The 23322-nt window shown below is 36.6% G+C and overlaps 1 protein-coding gene and 1 long non-coding RNA gene across 4 annotated transcripts in view; both read left to right on the top strand.

The window, feature by feature from the left end:
- The window catches only part of LOC139984826 (uncharacterized), a 53522-nt gene that overhangs the window by 17727 nt on the left and 12473 nt on the right, over positions 1–23322 (top strand). The window lies entirely within an intron of this gene.
- On the top strand, positions 1043–9494 carry LOC139984863 (uncharacterized). 3 transcript variants are annotated; one of them, XM_071998966.1, is made up of 3 exons: positions 1043–1752; positions 6411–8612; positions 8774–9494. In XM_071998966.1, exon 2 carries the CDS (start codon positions 6430–6432, stop codon positions 8608–8610), a length of 2181 nt encoding a protein of 726 aa, XP_071855067.1. In that variant the 5' UTR covers positions 1043–1752; positions 6411–6429; the 3' UTR covers positions 8611–8612; positions 8774–9494. The 3 variants fall into 3 exon arrangements, with proteins under 3 accessions (XP_071855067.1, XP_071855068.1, XP_071855066.1); XM_071998967.1 differs by having other exon boundaries at positions 6411–8094; XM_071998965.1 differs by having other exon boundaries at positions 6411–9494.

Genomic DNA, 23322 nt, shown 5'->3' on the forward strand with positions numbered 1-23322 from the left:
ATGAATGGAACAATATCTCTTCTTCCTCCAAAAAGCGGAATGCATGATCATGTTGATTCCACATTAACATCCTTTGTTCGAAGAAATTGGAATAGCTGTTGTTAATATGATGAGTGGCGATGTTAAGACCTACGAGTTTCTTTCATTGCTTTGTATTTTCAACACGATTGCCTCCCACACTACGATAAAAGGAGGTCTGTCATATATAGTAATGTGTCACAGAGAAAGGATGTCTTTGATTGATCGTAACTGATAATATCGCAATAATTCATTTTTGTTTAATGTGAGGTTCCTACAAAAACGGGAACATAAATAGATGTATTAATTTGAGAAACGGTACCAACTGATGGATATGTTATGATCATCTTTTGTATCTTCTGCTTACTTTCAACGCATTTAAATTACTACTTATCACATTTGGGAAATTTCAAAATATGGTTTTATAATGCCATTTTCTAAAGCAAATCTAGACAGATAAAGGCATTTAATTGCATCCATTGATATGGATAATAGTATCACTTTTGAGGAAGTATCCACAGAAAGCCTTTCTTGGATATGGCAGTTGTAAGTGATGGCGCTATAGTGGGATAATGACAGAAACAATTGCCTTGCTTATCATTATTCTTCTTATGAATTTCGATGTAGGTAGGATTTTGTGATTAAAATCACGAAAAGAATAACAAAGTTGGAATGGGGAAGAAGTGTAAATATAAATAATATAAATTCGAACTTTAAATGTTTAAGATTGAATGGAATTCACCTATTACGCTGATAAATATAGCGGCAAGTTGAGTTAGTTTAGTTTGCTCAATGCAAACAATCTTCGGCAGATGGAAATTATGATGAGATTTAAGATATGATATGGGTAAAGTAATAACATGCTCATCGCGATGAGTTCCAACTGACAAAAGCTACAACTGACTTGTGTTTAAAGAATGGTTTATTTACACTATGTGTATTTAACAGGGTCAAAGACTAACTAAATTTATTTATAAATATATCGCGTGACAACGAGCTATAGGTCTGTTACTGTACACCCCATTTCCTGTCAACGTAGAATGCATATCGAAACTGTTTCTGCCAGTATTAGAGGGTAAACATACCAAGAAATTTGGTAGTAAACTTGATATTCCGACGTTTACTAAGATTGTTAAGACGACAGCAGCTTCAAGTGACCAGAAGAGCAGTGTGTATGAACATAAAGAACCAATAGTAAGTTACGCTCTAATTACGCAGAGAGGAACCGCCCATTTCTATCGTCAGAGTGGGAGAAGATGCGGAAGATAATTATTATAAATTCGAGCTTTAGATGTAAAGGATGGAATTAATATATTACGTGGATAAATTGTGCCGCAAGTTTAGTTGTTGTTTAATGCAAACAATCTGAGCAGATGAAAAGTATGATGGTGTTTCATAGCGGTAAAGTAATAAGTCCAAGTGACTGAGTTGCAACTGACTTGCGTTTGGAAACACTTTATTTACACAACGTGCAACGTCGTTTACTTCACAGTGTCAAAGTCTAACTATATTAAATTGATAAATCCATCAGTCATGTGACAGGCTGCCACTGTATGCGCCATTTTCCTTTCAACGTGGAATGCGTATTGAATCTGTTTCTGCTAGAATCAGAGGAAAAAATAGAACCCAAAAGTTTAAATTAAACTTGACATACTGACGTTCACGACCAATCGTAAGACGACAACAGCTTCAAGTGACCAGAGGAGCAGTTTGTATGAACATAACGAACTAACAGTAAGTTACGCTCTAATTACGCAGAGAGGAACCGCCCATTTCTATCGTCAGGAAAAATAATGTAGGCCTATTACTTTATTATGCTGGTATTGTTCGAGTAACTGTTCTGGAGCTAGAAGGATTCTTTGGACACTGTCATTCGACTTTGTTTAACATTATTTACTGATATGTATGCATTGATGTATATAGATGTATGTATACACGAGAGCTGGTAAGATATCCTTGTAGTGTTGAAAGATTAACATTTAGGAGTATAAGGTACACCGGTGACGGCCATATGTTGTGGATTTTGTAATATTGATGAATCCGAGGACATACGTAAAACAACATTTACCATGTGTACAGTACCGCTCACGTATAACTCGCGTAGACGTATACTCTACGTTTATCTACGCGATTATACGCGATTACACGATGTTATACGTTTCTGTACGCGACTTTCTACGCGGTGTCTACGCGGCGTCTACGCCGTGTCTACGCGGCTTAGGGCTTCGCTTCAGTGCACCTGAATAGGGATTATACGCGCGTAAAGACGTACAATCTCGTATAATCTGTAAACGTAGGATATTCTCAGCCGCTTTATATAGCAGAGCTTCTATGGGTTAGAATAAACTGTGATGCAGAAAAGAGTCGGTAAACTCAACAACAAGTAATGTCTCCTAAGCCTTTCCAAAATATTCAACCACAGAGTAAGCATATACTTAAGCCGTTAAGAATAAGAGTAACAAAGAAAACAGCGCTACTAGAAGTACAAACGATCGATACAATCAGTGCAGGAAAACTTCAGCAAGGAAACTTTATCAATTACAATGTGCACCAGTCTGTTAATATTTATACGAGTTCCTCCCGTTGGGCATTCAATTGAATGTAGGTAACAATTAATGAGAACAAGGTAGGCCTTGGCCTATCCTACCTTTTAGCCTTCATCGAAAGTTACGCCGTATATGCCTCGCAAGAAAACCACGATAACCGTTTAATGAAAAAAAAAACAATATTTGAACTTGAAGATCTGACTTCCCCCAAAAGCAATGACAAGGTTTTGGTTAGGCCTACTATGAAAAAATATTTTCAGAAGAAAACCCTTACGATTTTTTTCCACAAATATTGAGGCTTAGGTATTAGTGCTTCCTCACAATCAAGGAGCCTCCAAGAATTTCGCTCCGCTTACGTAAAACTTCTATATATATATATAACACGTGGAAAGACCCGATTTTTTACACACATAATTCCCATTGACATTAGTCACGGAACATAAATTGGTCATCGACATTCGAACTTGCCCAGGTTCACTTCACCATGGGAACGAAAGAAGTTTTATCAGTCGAAGTTTATGATTGGTTGCCTTTTTAATAAAATGTTATCGTTAACACAAACATAAGCGACTTTGGATACTTTTCCTACTGTATATGTAGCGTTTCTATTTTGCACTCCTGGCACGATGCCAAACAAAATATTTCGAAATGCAGTGTATTGCTTTTTTCACAAGGGCCATTGCTGGTATGTTATATTGAAAGTACATAGGCCTGGCCATTCAGAAAGTGTTGAAAAATCGTGTAAGGTGAATTAATGATTTGAACAAAGTCAAAGGTGATACAACTTTGAACACAAAATTGCTGCGAAGAAATATATTGAAGTAACGTCATGTTTTGACAAAAGCATTCAATGTACAATAACTCTTTACCTTTTGAAACAAAAATTCAAGCAGAAGGAGTGGGGAGCAGTAACATGAAATAAGAGAAATATCGACATATTGATGATAATGGCCATCGGTATATCTTATCCTGGTTCTAAGTGGCTTCCGTTCAACAAAAATATCGTTTTACCTAGGCTCAAAACGTCGCACAAAATATTTTCAAAACAACGGCACACATGAAGTAATCCAATAAATCCCAGACTGAATAACGAATATAAATACACTACAGCATCGTTACTTTAAATTTTACCTCCTGCCGACACAACCGAAAATGTTTAATGTTTAATATGTAGCACGGAGATACGAATTGAACTTTTAAAAAAAAAATAATTTCAACGTTTTAACATGTCACTCCCGTAGCTCCTTAAAAGTTGCTAAGCTTTTTATTGATAACGCCGAACGTACCGCCATTACCAGACACACAAGGCGCCACGAAATGTAACACTGTTTAAAAAGTCGGAAACATCTGAAAGTACTAGTAATATGCAAATGTTACGAACGTTTTACCCCTACGTTAAGTGTATTTTTTCTCACCGTTCAATCGTCCGGTTATTTTCCTTTTTTTTATCTTCAATGGTTATCGAAGTTTGTTTTTGACAATGAGGAAATGTTATTCGCAAAATTTGAACACATTGAGAAACAAATCCCAGTGCGTAAAATCTCACGAACATAATTGTACTTCCAGGAATCCAGGGTAAAGCTCGTTGCTGCAAAGGTTGAGCTCACATGCGCTAAGCAAGGTACCTGGGAGACTGCTTGGGCCACCCCTCCTCTCTTACGAGACGGGTTAATATAGTGTCGCACGTTTTTGGCAGTTTGCCAGGGTTGTAACAACTCCTTGTTAGGTCAGAATGGAATGCAAATTAACAGGTGTCAGGCTTGTGAGCAGAAACCAGGACATGACCTAGATTTCCAGGGTAGTCAATATTCCGCGCGCGCACCTGCAGTTGGGATATTTGGTGATCACGTTTTAGTACGCATGACATGGGAAAACAAAAACCTCAAATGAAACTTACTGTTGGAATACGTGGATTTTACTCTTCTGATGTTCGGTTACAACTGGTTCTTATAATGTCAAGTTGAATGGAGCTGGTAAGCATCTTAGCGCCATTGTAAATTGTGCTCGAACACTTTTGTCATGGCCAATCAGTCTGTGGATCCTAAATGTTTTTTATTTGGCAAACGGACATTCAAGGGAAAAAGTCATGCAATTGGAAACTGTTTTCCTACATTCTAAGAAGTATAAGTTTTTTTACGTAACACCTCTTTTTTTGTTCAAAGTTTTGTTTTAGCATAGGCCTAGGCCTACTCAAATCAACTGAGGGAGAACAGGATGTTCAATGAAGGTTTACATATTTTCATATGAAAGGTCCGCCGTTTTGCGGCAAATTCTCTGCCTCTTTCAATACATATTTTCCAATAACACACTTCTTGCGACAAAAATTACCATACGTTTGAGTTGTTCTTTTTTTTTCAAATAAAATAATGTTTCTCGTACGAAATCTGAAAAAAACGGGCGGCCATTATTTTTTCTTTTCATTGCTTTAATACTAGTTCGGAATACGTTGCTTCCTTTACAAAATATTATTTAATGATAGTTTAGATTGCTTGTAATCCGAATAGACACCCGGGGATTCAGGAAAAAGGAGGCCCCTTGTGCGGGCGAAAAACATGTTTTGTTTTTAACCGGCCCTGCTTCAAAGTTGTTCGGTGGAATTTTTTCTTTTCATTCCAACGAACCAACGGTAAATTAAATAAAAATTGACAAAGAAACGCTTAGTAATACTTTATTATTTCTTCCAAATGTTGACAACTATTCAAAGTAAACTAATCCTCCGTGGAACAGAACCTCCACAACTGAAAAATAAAGTCGGGGAAAGAAACACTGAATAGAAACCCAATTAACAAAAAAAATTCTATGCCATCAAACACTTTACCTTCGTCCCCTTCGCTGCAAAGTGAATATCACCTCTTAAACTACGATGTAAGAAACGGCTGTTTTAAACATCTCACTAACTCTTTCGGCGACTTTAATCCCTATTCATTGAGCACAATAGCATTTCCTGCGTATAAACTCGTAGAGGGATTATACGCGGTGTCTACGCGGCCTCTACGCGGCAATTTCTTTGTCAACGAGTTTATACGCGAGTGTACGTGTTTATACGTGTTTATACGATTCTGTGCGCGTACACATGTCCAGTTATACGTGAGCGGTACTGTACCTACAAATACAAATAAAACCTTCTTTTAATGTACGCATCATCTCGTCGATTGTTAAGTACAGAAGTCTGAATGGAAACATAATGCTATCAGAACCTACTATGTCACCCCCCCCACTCTTCACCTCCCAAAACAGTTGCAATTGAACCCTCAGACTCCTTATGTTGTAACACCTGGCATTCTTACACACAACCAATAGTGACGCAGTGTATAGTTTCTATGGTTTACTGTGACTGTTTTTCCTTTTATATGTTCAAAATATGATGCAGTGCACTTAATTGTATAGCTATATATATATATTCCACGAGTAAGTAAAAAATAACAAATGGGAAGAGACCGCACTCTAGACCACGCAGTCTGAACACGCTCCCTACTAAGAAAATAGTGGGTCATTCGTCTTTGGAAATTATTCAGATTGAGAAGTCAATCCATTAAAATTGTGCAAATTTTATTTTTAAGGTTCTCAAGCCTTCTACTACTAGATATCATCCAACCCCCTACCCAAACTCCCCTTCCCATCCCCCTCCTCCTCCACCCCATTGTTTTCCATTGCAAGCAAGAAAAGGTGTTTGTGCAAAGCTGGACAATTTTACTACATTTACAGCAAGTTCACCAAATAAATTACTACTTTGTTCACTGGGTTACTCTTTCTTAAATTATTTGAATTTTGTATGGAAGTGATTGGAATTACTATCACACGAATATACCCTGAGGGGTTTTAATTCTTTTTATTTATAAATCGCAGAATCTCGTCCACCAGCTCAATGGCTTCGTCAACTCTCCTTACGGATCTGGCAGAGAACTTCTTCCTTTGTTCTGTTTGCTTGGATCAATTTAAAGAGCCGAAACAGTTACCGTGTCTTCATCGATATTGTAGAAATTGCTTGAAGACAGTCATTCAAGCAAGCTATGATGGAAAGCTTAAGTGTCCATTGTGTAAACAGGAACACGTCATACCAGAAAAGGGAGTTGACGATTTCAAGACTGACTTCCATATGAAGAGTATGCTTGAGTTTATACAACTGCAAAAGTCTTTTGGAAATAAAGATTTAAAGAAATGTGTAAGCTGTTTGAAGAATACAGAAGTTTCAGCTTTTTGTTTTAAGTGCAGAGATTACTTGTGTGAGCAATGTTACAAAGTTCACGTCACCAGTAAAATGTTTATAGATCACAAAACCCACATTCTGAGATTGGATAATATAGAAGCAAAGAATATGACACTGGATAAATTAACATCACTAACGGAAGATCCCAGGTGCAATATCCATGGAAAAAAAGAAGCACAATTATGCTGCAGTTCTTGCGGAAATTTACCAGTTTGCATAGCTTGTACATATAATAAGCACAAAGGTCATGACCTGCATGACGTCACTGAAATAGCAGAACGTGAAAGAAAACTACTCAGACAAGAACTTGCTGATTTAACTAAATACAAAGGTAAACTATATGGCCTACCAACGAAAATACAAACTACTACACAGAATCTGAATGAAAATGCCGTGCAAAAAACAGAAAGATTGATATATCAGCACAAGCAACAGGCACACAAGATTAAAGATAAACTTTCGGAATGTACTAGGGAACGAAAAAGAGGTTTAGAGGATATCAGATGCAGAATAAGAGATAACGACCGTCGGATAACTCTTAATTTGGAAAAGGAATTGGGACAAGTGAGAGAGAAATATGATAAAATCAGGAAAACAGCAAATCAAGAATATGACAACGAATCTGAAGAGTTTATAAACAAATGTGATAAAACTGAGGGCGAGCTTTTTAGAAAACTTGGAAGCCTAGATGCTAACTTAAAGAATTTGACAACAGCAAAAGACCTGCTTGTAAATCAAAATGAAGGTGAACTAAAACAAATAAGAGAATATTGCGAACAGATTATTAAACGATACGAGAACCTCACAACAACGACCTCATCTATTCTTGCTTCTAAAGACGATTGGACAGACGCTCAGTGTATTCCTGATATTAGAGCAGCCTGTGATCCTCTGATGGTAGAAATGGAAAAAGGATTTCCAGAGTTGGACTTTTTATCTGATTTCGTTATCAGTGATATAACGAAGGTTATTAGAGACGTCACGCTTGCTCAGCATGACGAGTCAGTGGTTGATGTGGCAGGAATCAAAGTTAATGTTGGATATTTCACTGATATTTTAAGCAGAGGCGATGTCAAGATTTTCATAATTCATAAGGCATATGACGGGTATTTACACATCACTGTGTTCAACAGTAAAGGTAAAATACAACGACAGGATCAGATCAAGAGTGAAACTGGCAGACTCACCTGCGGTCTGCTATCTGAGTTGAAAGCTGTAACATGGAATTATTGGTATGACATCGGTATTTACGATGTACGTGATGGTGCATTTAGCAGGAAGAACATTCGTGACGTCATTACAAGTTGGCCATCCGATCAGTGCGTAAGTTGTGTAACTACTGATCCTGTGAAGAATCATATTATTGTTGGTACTAACAGAAGAAATGTGTATGTATTTACTGATCAAATGAATTACAGCCACATGATTACACTACCAGCTGTAATCGATGCATCTGATGATATCACTGTACATAGAGGTAGTCTCCTGGTCTGTGACAACTCGCGTGGTAGATCATATGCAGTCACCATGGAGGAATCACAGAGTAAGCTGATGTATGAATTCACCAAACCAGATCTTGATGGATTGGACTGGAGACCTACCAGTGTCTGCACAGACAATACTGGTTTCATCTACATGCTGTGGAATGCAGCGATCTCATATCAGCGGAGATGTATTCTGGTACAATACAGTCAGAATGGCCGACAATTACTCACAACAAGAAAAGTAGCAGGTAACGCTTACCGCGTGTCAACATTAGAAGAGAACGGGCCGGAAAAACTTCTGATAACAACAAAGAGATGGGGAGAGTTGTACACGTACGACCTAGTAGTGACGTAGACGTAAGAAATGATTTCAAGCCAATATTATTAGAAGCAACTTTAAAACGTCAGGGCGCAATCAATCTAAACACAGAAATGTGTTAATCGAGAATTATGACCTCTTTAATTTTTATTAAAGTGTTTGGTTTATTTTATTTCTAAATGATTTCTTTTCTTATCAGACAAATAACCTCCAGAAACAGCATCAGTATGAATTCTACTTTGTTACTATATTTCAGCAGCTGGTCGGATGTAGTGATATCCAAGTCTCATCTTTCTGGTAAGATATTTTATCTGGTTTGGGCAGCTCCCTTGTGAGAGTCACTGATCTAGAGTTGTTCCCGAGAATATTCAATGTGTGGAGGTGGGCTCCTCTAAATTTAGCCCATGGCAGAGGATAATATTTACTATCAAATCCTATAAGGAAATATTCCGACTTCTCTTTCTGGCATCCATGTGAATATGGTCGATCACTGCATAATCTTCTTAGACTTCTCTTTTTCGTAAATACCACTATTTAAGATAACGATTTGATAGTATACAATACTGACTGCGCCTGTAGTACTTAACCGCCATATCATAGTCAAATTTAGTCTGTCTCAAAGTTTATACTTAATATTGAAAATAGCATCGTTGTATTGCCAAAAACACTTTGACTGTACCTAAACCGATATATCATATTCACAGTACTTAGTAAATACACAGAACCCAATAAAAACTAATTTCTGAAAAGTATCGTTTTACATGCACCTCTGACGGTTCCTGTTTAAATAATGTGCGATAAATGTTTAGGTTAAATTTATTTTTCATATACACGTCTGTATATTATTCTTTTCAAGGAATATATCAATATAAACTCTTTAGCTGTTATGTTTGTAACTTTTAACTTTTTGAATGTTTTTCTATCCCTCTGATCAAATTGATCAAGCATAAACATTCAAAACTTGTTACACATATTTAAAAATAATTAACACATAAGAAATTGTTAAACGTTTTAATCATCATTCAATTTTTTTTTTGTGATTCTTTCTTCTCTATTAATCTGAACATATCTTGGCGAGTTGTAAATTTTAAATATGACTGACATTTATTTACTCACAAATATCGTATTTTTCTTCTCTGCATTACGTCACCTTTGGGGTTGGTTTGGGCGGGGGGGGGGGGAGTCGTTACCGTAAAATGTCTGCAGCAGCAAACTTGAGCTACCGTCGTGGTAATGCGTCAGTCGGTCTGTTGTGGTAATAAAAGTCTTTCATTTTATGAACATAAAAGTCTTATCAAGGCCACACAATGCCAAGAATTTAATAGAGGGCTTTGATGTGGCAAAGTTATACTCTCAATTTGACTTAAGTGCGGCACTATTAAGCAGAAAATATGTTGTACTAGACCTATTTGGAGCAGAATGTAGATTAAAAATTATCCAACCCCTCTCCATCCCTTACCCATCATAAAAAAGCAGTCGAAGTGCAACTGCGGTATTACCTTAAATTTACTTTCAATAAGGGACATATTCACTTTGTGTCGTCATAATTACCATGGTCAAATTAAGCGTAACTTCTTATAGGGGCATAATTACCATTCTCTTTTATTTGGTAACGATTTTATCTAAATGCTATCTTTATATTACATCGAGTGACATACAAAAAGGCAGCAAGAGATGATGAGCAACATTAGGTACTAACATAGACAGTATATATATATATATATATATATATATATACATATGTATATATCTGCAAAAAACAAACATTGGCTGTTTCACTTCCAATCACTTACCTAATTTAATAATTGTATCTCACTCGAGATCCAGCCTTTCTTTAAATGCAGCATGGTTGTTTAACAGTTTTCCGTTATTCCTATATATATTGTTATGTAACCCACTTATTCATCTACCCTATTACGTAACATAAGTTACCATTCAAGTCTTCGAGTCTTCCAATTGTTATACGATCCCAGATGCGCTCACGCATTCTACATAATTGGAACTCGCCAACAAAGTGTTTCTGCATACTTCATGAATATTCATAGCTTACTGGAACATTCCTTTACACTCCGGGTATAAAAGCCGCAGACGCCCGATTGAGCGCCCTCTCCGTTTTCTCCGTTCGTTCCGTTAAGAGGTTGTCGCCACACCTCTGATGGTTCCTTGGCTTTGATTAATGTGCCCATATTAAACACAATATATGTATTTAACTCTATACTTTGTCGGAACTCCGACCTACTACTCTCTAATGGATTCTCGTCGCTCTACCTGAACTTTCTCTACATCCAGCCGAACTACTTCTAAAGCAAACTTGAATTTATATTGGAACGTAATGAGTTGGAAAATTTAGAACAGTTTAAAACCTCCAGCCGGGATTCGAACCCGGGCCTCCCGCTTTATAGGCGGACACCCTTACCAGGATATGGACGGTGATTGTATGTCTAGAGGTTCGAAACCGGTAAGGGTGGTCGCAATTCTACTATAGGCGTTTGTCACTTGTATCGAACAATACTAGTTCTGATTTTGGTGACATATTTGCCTTACTCTAGAGATCAAACATGATTCAAACCAACTAGAAGTCATTTGTGATTCAGCCGGATCTCGAAAGAGATACGTTAAACAGACTTTTGTTAATGAAATGGAGGTAAACGACAAAGGCAAATGAATATATATATATATAATTGAAAAAGTAATGAGTTCGACAATTTAGATCAGTGAAAAAACTTCTAGCCTCCACCGGGATTCGAACCCGGGCCTCCCGCTTATATGCGGACACCCTAACAAACTAGGCTATGGACGCTGATTGAATGTCCAGAGGTATATAAATATATATATTATATGTATAGAGTCAAACAGTAACTAAACATTAACTCTACTTATGCTCACAAATAAAAGAATATACACCCGTTTCGTGGTAACTGACTAACTATCTGAAGATTAGTCAGCTATTTTCAACAATGATTTGCCTACTCAAATTTTTCATGTATTGAACAAATATCGTAAATATTGACTTAATGTTGTACAATTGCGTACGCAATTGACTAAGTATCCTTCAGCTACTCAGTAGGAACAACACCAATGACTTTTAACTAAACTTTGAAGAGACAGAATGGTTTGTCAGAATGAACGTCTCTTCAAATTATTTCGTCTATAATGTCATGTGAAATAACATAAAATGTGAAATAACATGGATTTGTCAAAGCACACCATGTTGCTGAATGTGACACTCTTATACATATATATTGCTGATAGCAAGTCGGAATTCCTATGTTATTTAATTGCTCCCATCTACTACTATTTGATCGTTAGTTACTACTACCTGCTTACTTCCTTGCATTTGGGCAAGTTTGTATTTTTGGTAGGGCCGTCGATTTCAAGTTCCGCTTTCCTAGTGCTCTTCATGCACGGAAGTCACAATATCCCTCTCTCCTCCTCTCTTGAAGACACCCTTATATTGAAAGGTACGTCACTCGTAAATTAACTCTTTACTCTATACTAACCTGTAATGTATCCATTGTTCAGTGCAGACCTAAGTCCGTGCCTCTTGGCCAGAATGATTCTACTGGTGTGAATGCGTATTAATGGCATTGTATAACTGTCACTGAGAGCGTATTACGCACGTGTTATACTTGTACAGAGTGCACCTTTGTGCTTTTGAATCTGACAATGTAGATGGAATTACCACATTTTGTGAAGGCAAAATTCTCACAAAACACAAATAAAATTTTAAATTACGTATGTATGCGTAAGGCCAATTTTATAATTTTTCAGGCTCAAAGACGGCATTAACACATTTGCGCAGACCTCTACTCATTCTCTCAATCAGCCTGCGTTGGGAGTGGACATTTTCATGCAGAAACAAAACAGTGTTATTACGTTCTATTTTGGTAAGTTAAACAGTGCGAAGCATCTACGCATTACGGAACAGGAAATTTATTTGCAAATTTTGTCTAAAATTATGCAAAGAAGGCAAACCCATTCTTTTAGTGCAAATGTTCAACTGCAGAAATTTGGTATACAGTCATTTTTGGCTTAACTCATAAATGTTACCTGCTAAAATGTTAACCAGAAATACTTCTTCGCAGAATATTACGGAATATATAACAGAATAAAACCTTTTCAAACTCATGTGAACCTTTAACACGAAGACGAGTCGTGAAAATGTCCGTAAATAGGCGTAACTTTTGACTGGTTAAGCAGCTATATATCATATATCAATCCCAAGTCCGAACACGCTCAAACCCGTTGTGGTGTTCCGCAGTACTCAATATTAGGACCACTGTTACTCATCATACATGTCAATGACATTTACCAAGTGTCATAAATTGCTACTACTACTTTGTTTGCCGATGATACCTATATTTTCTTCGAGTTCGAAAACGCACATAGAATACAGTATACTGTCTCTACTGAATTAAATACATTTTCAGACTGGTTTGCAATTTATAAGGTATCACCTCATGTAGAAAAAAGTTCACTATATACTATTTAATGGAAGAAGAACTCTTAATTGGGAAAATGATATGTTAATGGACGGTAAAAAAATTAAGGAAGTGAACTACTAAATTTCTATTTAGATTAATATTGATAGTAGACTTTCATGGAGTGACCATTTTACAAAAGGTTGCTCCAGCGTCGCAACAGGTATAAGAATTTGATCATAGCTGAAACATTTCCTCCCCGAGAATATATTCAATGGGCTTTATCAAACTTTAATAGCACCGCATTTATGATACTGCTTGATTATTTGGTCTGGTACAAGCAGTTCACCTTTAGCCACTACAAAAGTGTGCAATACGTCATATATCTCACGCAGCACCACGTGAACCTACTAGCCCATTATTGTAAAAAACTCGATTTATTGAAAGCAGATGATATCATGAAAGTTAGTTTTGCGACATTTACATACAAGGCTTGGAATGGTTTATTACCAAACAGTTTCCGACATTTTATAAATAGCAACCGAGAGTTCTATAATCAGAATGCAAGAAAGGCTAGCAACGCACTTTATATGCACGCACTGTTATGCTTAGCATAATACACTGTGCAATATAACATGGAACTCATTGCCAAATGCTTTTAAAACTGAGAAACCAAGCTCCATACTTAGAAAAGGCCTTATCAAAGAAATTATGATTTCTTACTAGCTATGAATTAGTGATAACTGAAACATATACATATTATTATCATTATTTTCACATTTTGTCTCTCTTCTCTCTTGGAGTATTCTGTGTTGTTAAGCCAGTATAGGCTTTTCCCTATACTTCCCTATACATTTCAAATATTGACGTGAAAAAACAAATACATACACAAACAAACAGACTATGAACCAGAATGCTAACATGCATTGTGGTTTCGATGATGTAACATGAGCAGTTTTCTTCATAAATCTGACGTAATGTATAGTGAGGGTGTACATGCTTACAAGGGTTTCTCGATTTGACCTCTGATGACCCCAAATGACCTTTGACCTTCACCAAAAACAAAAGGCTTCTCTAACTCAATGTGGTACTTCTACACACTAAATTAGAGGTCGGCCCAAGCTTTTCTTCTTGAGATGTCGTGTTTAAAGGTTTACACAATTTGACCCCGAGTGACCCCAAATGACCCTTGCCCTCCACCAAAACAATAGCTTTTTTTACACAATGTGGTACTCCTACACCACTAATATGAGTCTGCCTGAAAACCTCCACCAAAAACAATTTACTTCTTGTACTGAATGTGGTACTTTTACACACCAAATATGAAATCGGTCTGATCTTCTCTTCTTGAGATATCGTATTAACAAGGTTTCAACAATTTTATCCCTGGTGACCCCAAATGACTTTTGACCTCCACCAAAAACAATAGGTTTCTTGTACTTAATGTGTTACTTTTACACACCAACTATGAAATTGGTCTGATCTTCTCTTCTTGAAATATCGTGTTTACAAGCTGGGCGTCACAAACGCACACACACGCACACGCACCCACACATGCGCCATCATGAATGCAAAGGTTACGATCACATCGAAACCAAAAATCGTTGATCCGCGTCACGCCATTTTGTATTTGCGAATTGTAGTCCATCGGGGCAGGCTTCAAAAAGTGCTTAAAAAAAGTTTCGTCGCACATATTTAGTACCAAGCTTTGTTGGTGGGAAGTTGTAGAGGGATGTCCTGGAAACATTTTTCGCGATGTTGGAGAGGTGTTATTTTTCGAGCAAACAACCAACAAATGACGGCACTCCTATATGGTGTACGACAATTACAACAAAGCAGTTCCTTGTCACAGCAACATGAACATGGCATTTAAATGTTCTTGAGCTTATTATAACCTATATGTTTTTGTTGACAGTTTTAGAGGGATGTCCTCGGATTATCTTAGGAGTTGTTGTATGCTTACGTCCAAACAACAAATAACCTCACTACGAAGTGTAGGCTAAATTGAATATCAGCAACGACTATTCACTGCAACATGATAATAGTTTTTAAATGTTACTAAACCTATTTAGTATCAAAACTTGTTGGTTTGATGGTGTAATAAAATGTCCTACTCTGAGATTGTGAGGACAACTTGAAAAGGCGTAACGCTCACACAAAGATAAACATATTAAGGAAAAATAGTAGGTTTACCATGCACATGAGTATTGTGTTAAAAACAAAGGGGTCACTTAAAGTAAAAGACAAATGTAAATGATATAAATGGGTAACTTACAGATCTTATCAGACGTGTTGCGTCTAACAAGATATCCACTGAACACTAACGAAGTAATAACACAATCGCGGCGCGGGTCAACCAAATAGAAAGTCGCGAAATATAATTGCTTCCTTTGGTTACTTACGGGACAGGTTCACTCTGTTGGGGGACGTCTCTCTGGTAGGTTGGCTCTTTGGACGGCTCTAGACCAGCTTGCTCTTCACTCCCTGGTATCTGGGGTCCATTGACCTATCAGCTATCATATACGTTACTAAATAATTACTAGACACATTACAAAACCTCGAATCTAAACTTATAAATGGGTCTCATCAGTGTCCTTAAACAAATTTGAAGATACACATCCATCACCAAGAATATTCCTATCAAAACAAAATAAATATTTAGCTGTATATTTCCCCCACAGTTCTCAAAAGTGAAAGAGGCTTGGAGCCAGCACATGTACTCCTAGAAAACAAGGACCACGCCAAACAAATACTTTTTATAAAAAAGACAAAGGTCAAACAGGGCCACCTTGAAACTTTAGGGAACTCATCGGTCTACCACAGGAAGTTATTTATTGTCAGGTGAATAAAACAAAATAAAAAATGGTAAGGAAAAGATCAAATAAAAAAAACAATTGGAAAATGAAAGAAAATGATAAACATAACCAACAACAAAACATTAAGCAGGAAATGATTTGGTTACAAAAACAATCTTTTCTGAGTTATATGACTTCTTCGTCACTGACAACATGACCAACACCCAAAGCAACTTGCTAAGGAAGAAGTAGTCTTCCTCTATGATGTGTAAACAGAATGTCTTGGGCAATAGCATTTTCATCCTTTCATCACATCTCTGTTCAGCAGCTACTTTGAGCCGTTTTTCAGAATCTCGTGTCAGACACTGAGACAGCTCTTCTGTCTGCCCGCTACTAAATCTTCTTTCTTTCAAAAACTTGATCCCTGATTTTCTACAAGTTTTTGTTGTGGCAGTGAAATATCTGGAGAGGAAGCACCGCAAATATTCTTTTCTTTGGCGCCGATGGGCCTGCACTTTCATCTGCAACAAATCGAAACCAAATTTGTTTGGTTGATGCAGTATTTTAAATTTCTCTGTCGATCACACTATGGTTCACATTAATTGTCTACACTTGAACTCAACTGACTAATAAGCCATCTGATATTCCATTTATTTCAGTGTAGGCCTGGAGCCATGTGCTTGGTATGGCATAGTTACAAACACACACACTACAAAGGTTTGAGGACACATGCAATCCTACTTGACATGATTTTCCATCCTAAAAGAAAACCTCACCATACTTGCATCAACATAAAATAAAATAAAACAAGCAAGATGCTTTGATATAAAATATTTTATTCCAAATTTTTAAAGAGTTGTAATAAGACTAGGTGCTACTAAATCGAGTGCCATACTGAGGCTAAATAGCTGGAAATATACAAATGCCAACTCGCTTTGTTCGGCTGCAAATTTTGTTAGACTTTCAGCCATCGTTCTCTTGTTATGCAGTACGTTATGCAGACGAATTGTAAAAACGTACAAACGTAACATAAAACAGGAAGCTGTTCCCTGCATATACACATTATTTGCATGTGCATAACGCCGAACCAAGCAGTTTCTGTATCAGCTGACATATCACATGACACACGATAAGGATTTTGATTAGCTCTTACTGAAAAAAATCAAAGCGGACTAAATGAGTCCGTCTTAAACTGCTGCTAAATCCTAAAAAAAAAACACTTCCCTAACCATCCAACAACGAGAATTGTAATTAAAATATGAAAACACATCAGAATATGTGGTCAAACCTTAGTACTAAATATGAGCAACGACAGTGAACGATATCGAGCCTTCCACGGTGGATTACTGCCGCCTTTTTCAGGAATTCCCCTCTATGTTGCAACTTCATTAGACCCCTGACCTCAGTGATTACTTTCTATAGTACGTCAATACAGGCTGCATTGAATTTTACTATACGTGCATATAGACAGAGTACAGTACTGAGTATGGCCCCATGTAAATGGATACCGGTAATTCGTGCAAGAAAAATTATTGTAAACTGTGCTTTGTAGCAGTTGTTGTTATTATCTTTTGTGAAGCACATTATTTTTGACATCAACCTTTGTGTGAGATCTTTACAATAGAATTAGGTAAGTAAACATTCACTCCAATATATTTGTTCATTTCTGCCATTGGTCATTTGCAATGAAACATAAATCGTTCGATATATGCAATTGCTAGCAAGTAGATCCTCATTGGGAATCTGTATATTGTTTCCATTGTAACGGCCGTATTCCATAATGTAGCGCCGAATTGGCTAGACTGGGGTTTCTGTTTGTACTGCCTGCAGCTGCCATACTAATAACATTTCAATCATGATGGTGCAGAACAGTTTTCCGCAATTTGATGAATTCAAAATCATTGATTTCTTACAGATTTTCAAGAGAATGAATCTGGTATAACTACTGAAATTTGAAACTTCAGTTTAAGTAAAAATCTGAATTTTAATACCTTTCTTGAGTTGATCATAAACGAGCAAAGTCTCATTTCAAAACATAATTAAAACAAAATTTGAAGTGTTCTAGGCTAATTCAACATCACATTTATCTGGCTAAAGACATATTGAGGGTTGAATATAATCAAATGTTTTACGAGGGAAAGCACAATTAACAGTCACTAAATTGACATTGAAACGAAACTGCAGTCATACTGTTCGAACATGGGGCAGTGAGCCTTCATTTGACGGGTATAGCCTGTCTGCTGTTGGGTTTGTGTACAATGTAATTGTTATGAAACAAATGATGGTGCTCCATGGATATATGAAGACCTTCCTCTTTAGCAAAGTGGCGTTTCTTTAACGATATCGGCTACGGGTGTAGACGAAAAATGTTGCTATCATTCCATTGTAACTACATTTGTGTATACCACATTTGCATTCTTAAGGAAAATCATTTTGAAATTAAATCCACAATTTCAGATATATGAATTTTATTAAAGATCCCTACAATTAATTAGAGATATCTGAACTTAAATTCGTGCTAGTGTTATAACATTTAAGCAACTGGAAGACCATTTCCGAAAGAAGTTTGACCGAGGGAAGGGAAGGGACACGTGAGTATTAACTATTAACTAAATGGATATGGCCTTGTATTAAATAAGGATATCGAGCATTCACAATAGCATAGCAGTAAATGTGGGTCAGTGAACACAAGTATCTCATATATCTTTATTTTTTGGCTCAAATTGAGATGTTGTGTTTATATTAATGACGAAAATCAAGTTTGCATGATGTGCATTTAACATGTTCAGAGAAATGTTGTTCTTTGCTAATATGGTTTAAGAAGAAAACGTTATTAGTACCGTAGATCAAATGCTGGTATAGAACAAGTCGTCTACGAAGTATTATATATATCATGGCTACTTATTTTGTACTTGGCCAATTTCTTTACAATCCTCACTTCGTTCGGTATTTTTCTGTAAAGGGAAGAGAGTGATCAGTATCACTCATGCTACTGCCGCTGACTCCGACATTGATCAGCTTTTCATTCCCACCAAAACACTTTGGAAAAAAAAAGTTACACTTTTCAATTATAACACCAACACCGACCCCCCCCCCCCCCCGGTATTTGCATTACTTTTTGCAAAGAATTATAGAAGTCTATCCAGTAAAACTAATACTAATAGATGTCTTTGAACAAAAAGTTTACCCTTGACATCACTCACTCCCACCCCGCCCCCCATCGCGGTATTTGAATAACTGCATTATGATATAGCTAGAGAATTCCACTAAACATCTAGTTTAATTAATGCTTTAGTATTCCTAATGCTCGCGACAACTACAGCAGTATGTGTCAATTTCTATATTATTTTGTAAATTGCAGGGCTCGTCATCAAGACAAATGGCTTCGTCAACTCCTCTCACGGATCTGGCAGAGAACTTCTTCATGTGTTCTGTTTGCTTGGATCAATATAAAAGACCGAAACAGTTACCGTGTCTTCATCGATATTGTAGAAATTGCTTGAAGACAGTCATTCAAGGAAGCTATGATGGAAAGCTTAAGTGTCCATTGTGTAAACAAGAATACGTGATACCAGAAAATGGGGTTGACGATTTCAAGACCGACTTCCATATGAATAGTATGCTTGAGTTCATACAATTGCAAAAGTCTTTTGAAAATAAGGATATAAAGCAATGTGTAAGCTGTTTGAAGAATACAGAAGTTTCAGCGTATTGTTTTAAGTGCAGAGATTACTTGTGTGAACAATGTTACAAGGTTCACGTCAGCAGTAAAATGTTTACAGATCACAAAACCCACATTCTGAGATTGGATAATATGGAAGCAAAGAATATGACACTGGATAAATTAACATCACTAACGGAAGATCCCAGGTGTCATATCCATGACAAAAAAGAAGCGCAATTATGCTGCAGTTCTTGCAGAAATGTACCTGTGTGCTTGGCTTTTACATATAATAAGCATAAAGGTCATGACCTGCATGCATGACGTAACCGAATAGCAGAACGTGAAAGAAAACTACTGAAACAAGAACTTGTTGAACTAACCAAATACAAGGGTAAACTATACGAATTGCCAACGAAAATACAAATTTCTCAACAGAAGCTGAATAAAAATGCCATGGAAAGGACAGAAAGACTAAGAAATCAGCACCAGCAACAGACACACAAGATTAAATATCAATTTGCGGAATGTACTAAGGAACGAAAAAGGGTTTTAGAGGACATCGAAAGCAGAAGAAGCGAAAACGTTCGTCGGATAACTCTTAATTTGGAAGAGGAGTTGAGCCAAGTGAGAAAGAAATATGATAAACTCAGGAAAACAACGAATCAAAAATATGACAACGAATCTGAAGAGTTTATAAACAAATGTGATAAGGTTAAGAGCGAGCTCTTAACCAAACTTCGCAGCCTAGATGTTAACTTGAGGAATTTGACAACAGCAAAAGACCTGCTTGTAGGGCAAAATAAAGTTTAACTAAAGCAATTAAGAGAATGTTGCGAACAGATTATTAAAAGATACGAGAACCTCACAGCAACGTCTTCATCTATTCTTGCTTCTAAAGACGATTGGACAAACGCTCAGTGTATTCCTGATATTAGAGTAGCATGTGAACACCTCATAAAAGAAATGAAAAAAAGAATTCCCAGAGGTAGAATCTTTATTTGATTTCGATATCAGTGATATAACGAAGGTTATTAGAGATAACGTCAAGATTGCTCAGCATAAAAAGTCAGTGGTTGATGTTGCAGGAATCAAAGTTAAAGGTAAATATTCCACTGATATTTTAAGCAGAGGAGATGTCAAGATTTTCATAATGCACAAGGCATCTGGAGGGTATTTACACATCACTGTGTTCAACAGAAATGGTGAATTACAACGACAGGATCAGATCAAGAGTGATAAGGGCGTGGTCATCTGCGGTTTGTTGTCTGAGTTCAAAGTTATCATTGAAGTTCTTTGTACTTATGAAATCGGTATTTACGATGTACGTGATGGTACATTTACCAAGAAGAACATTCGTGACGTCAATACTATGTGGCCATCTGATCAGTACGTGAGTTGTGTAACTACAGATCCTGTAAAGAATCACATTATTGTTGGTACTGACAGAAGATATGTGTATGTATATACTGATCAAATGAATTACAGCCACATGATTACACTACCAGATGTTATCGATGAAACGTATGATATAACTGTTCATAGAGGTAGTCTCCTGGTATGTGGCATCTATACTGAGAGAGCAGCATATGCAGTCAGCATGTAGGAATCACATAGTAAACTGATGTATGAATTCACCAAACCAGATCTTGATGGATTGGACTGGAAAGCTTTCACTGTATGCACAGACAAGGATGAGTTCATCTACATGCTATGGAAAGCAGGCATCTTACATCGGCCGAGATGTATTCTGGTGCAATACAGTCAGGGTGGTCGACAGTTACTCACAACAAGAACAGTAGATGTTGATGTTAACCGTGTGTCAACATTTGAAGAGAACGGGATAGAAAAACTCTTGATGACCACATCGATGGGATCTTTCTACACGTTCGACCTTGTAGTGATGTAAAAATAGGAAATTTTTCAAGTCATTAATATAAGCAACCTTAGAACTTCAGGGTGCTCTCAGCCTTAATATACTGACATTTATTCATCGAGAAATATTACTTCTTAGGTTTATATAACAATGTTTGATATATTTAATAACTTGATTATTTAGATCGGACAGATAATCTCTATAAACAGCATCAGCATGACTTACACTTTGTTGATATATTTCAACAGCTGATCGGAATAGTGATATAATAATAATAATAATAATAAACAGTTCTTATTAAGCGCCCGTAACAGAAGTCTCAGGGCGCTTTACAAATAAAAAGGTCAAAAAATACATAAAGAATACAAGATATCCATTCTTATCTTCCTGGTAAAATATTTCATCTGATTAAGGCAGCTCCTTGGTGGGAATCACTGATATAAAGTTGCTTCCGAGAATATTCCATTTGTGGAGGTGCGCCCCTCTTGAATGTAGACCATGGCAAAGGCAAATATGTACTTAACGAGATATAGTAACTCACCGAGGTATATATGACAGGAATACACTAAAACAATGAAAGACTAATTAAAAATTAATTATTGAAAAAGTGTATCATTGTACATGCACCTCTAAATGTACCTGACTGTCTATCAAATTAAATAATGTGAGATAATTGTTTAGGTTAAATTTATTTTGCATATATACTTCTGTATATTATTACTTTAAAGGAATATATCAATATACACTCTTAGGTTGTTTTGTTTGTAAACTTTTACTTTTTTGGAATTTTATTTCATCCAACTGTACAGTTGATAAAGTTTAAACATTCAAATATCCGAACCAAAATCTGTTACACATATTTAAAAAACAAAATTAACATATAAGAAATCGTTTTAATCATCATTTTTAATCATCTTTCAAATACAATTTTGTTTGTGATTCTTTCTTCTCTATCAATCTGAACAAATCTTGGCGACTTGTAAGTCGTAAATATGTCTGACATTTATTTTTCTCACAAATATCGTCTTTCTTCTCTGCATTGCGTCAGTTTCGGGGTTGGTGTGTCGGGGGGGGGGGGGTTATCGTAATATGTCTGCTGTAGCGAAAAAGAGAGATGTATTTGCATCTCCTTTCAGATCCAACAGGTCCTTTTTAACTAATTGAGCTGATGTCATGGTTATGCGTCTCTCTTTGTTGCTGAAATTCATTTATTTCATTTTATGAAAATAAAAGTCTTACCAAGGCCACATAATGTCAAGATTTTTAAATAAAGGGCTCTGATGTGGCATAGGTATACTCCTAATTTGACTTTAGTGTGGTTCAATTAAGCAGAACATTTGTTGTACTAGAGCTTTTTGGAGCAGAATTTAGTTTAGAAAGAAATAATCCAACCGCTGCTGATTCTCTTTTATTTGGACACGATCTGTATATATTTTCCATCTTTATATTACATTGAATGACATACAAAAAGGCATCAAAAGATGATTAGCAACATTAGGTACATTCACACAGTGATATATATATATATATATATATATATATATATATACGAGAAAACAACCTAATTTTCTCGTGTGTACGTATTTTCTATCTTGCCTGTTTTACCGTATTAAAATGTTTCTTACGTAATGTTTAAGCTAGGAGGTCTCTAGTATGTGTAACTTGAGTATCATTTTATTGCTGGCTGTGAGAGTTGGTTCTTCCTGCCGGGGCTTTATGTAAACAGTCCGGTGGACAAGGCCTCCTTCGTTCTTAGTATACGGGGAATTTTTAGGGGTGCATACAGCGGACAGCGGGCGGGGTTAGCTCACATTCGTATAGCGCTGTAGAGAGCGTTGACCGGCTGAATTGGGTTATGGCGGTTGTCAATCTTCCTGGCTATTTCTTTATTGGCTAGTTAATCGTGTATAGGCTTCAACACAGTTACGGGGTCGCTTATAATGCCGTGCAAGGAGCGTTCTTAGGCATTACGTAAGGGTATATTTAGAGTAAGTT

Source organism: Apostichopus japonicus, chromosome 17 (genome assembly GCF_037975245.1).
Source record: "Apostichopus japonicus isolate 1M-3 chromosome 17, ASM3797524v1, whole genome shotgun sequence".
Taxonomy (NCBI): Eukaryota; Metazoa; Echinodermata; class Holothuroidea; order Aspidochirotida; family Stichopodidae; genus Apostichopus; species Apostichopus japonicus.

Coding starts and splice junctions, on each gene's coding strand:
- LOC139984863 (XM_071998965.1), top strand. CDS start 6,430: ATGGCTTCGTCAACTCTCCTTACGGATCTGGCAGAGAACTTCTTCCTT.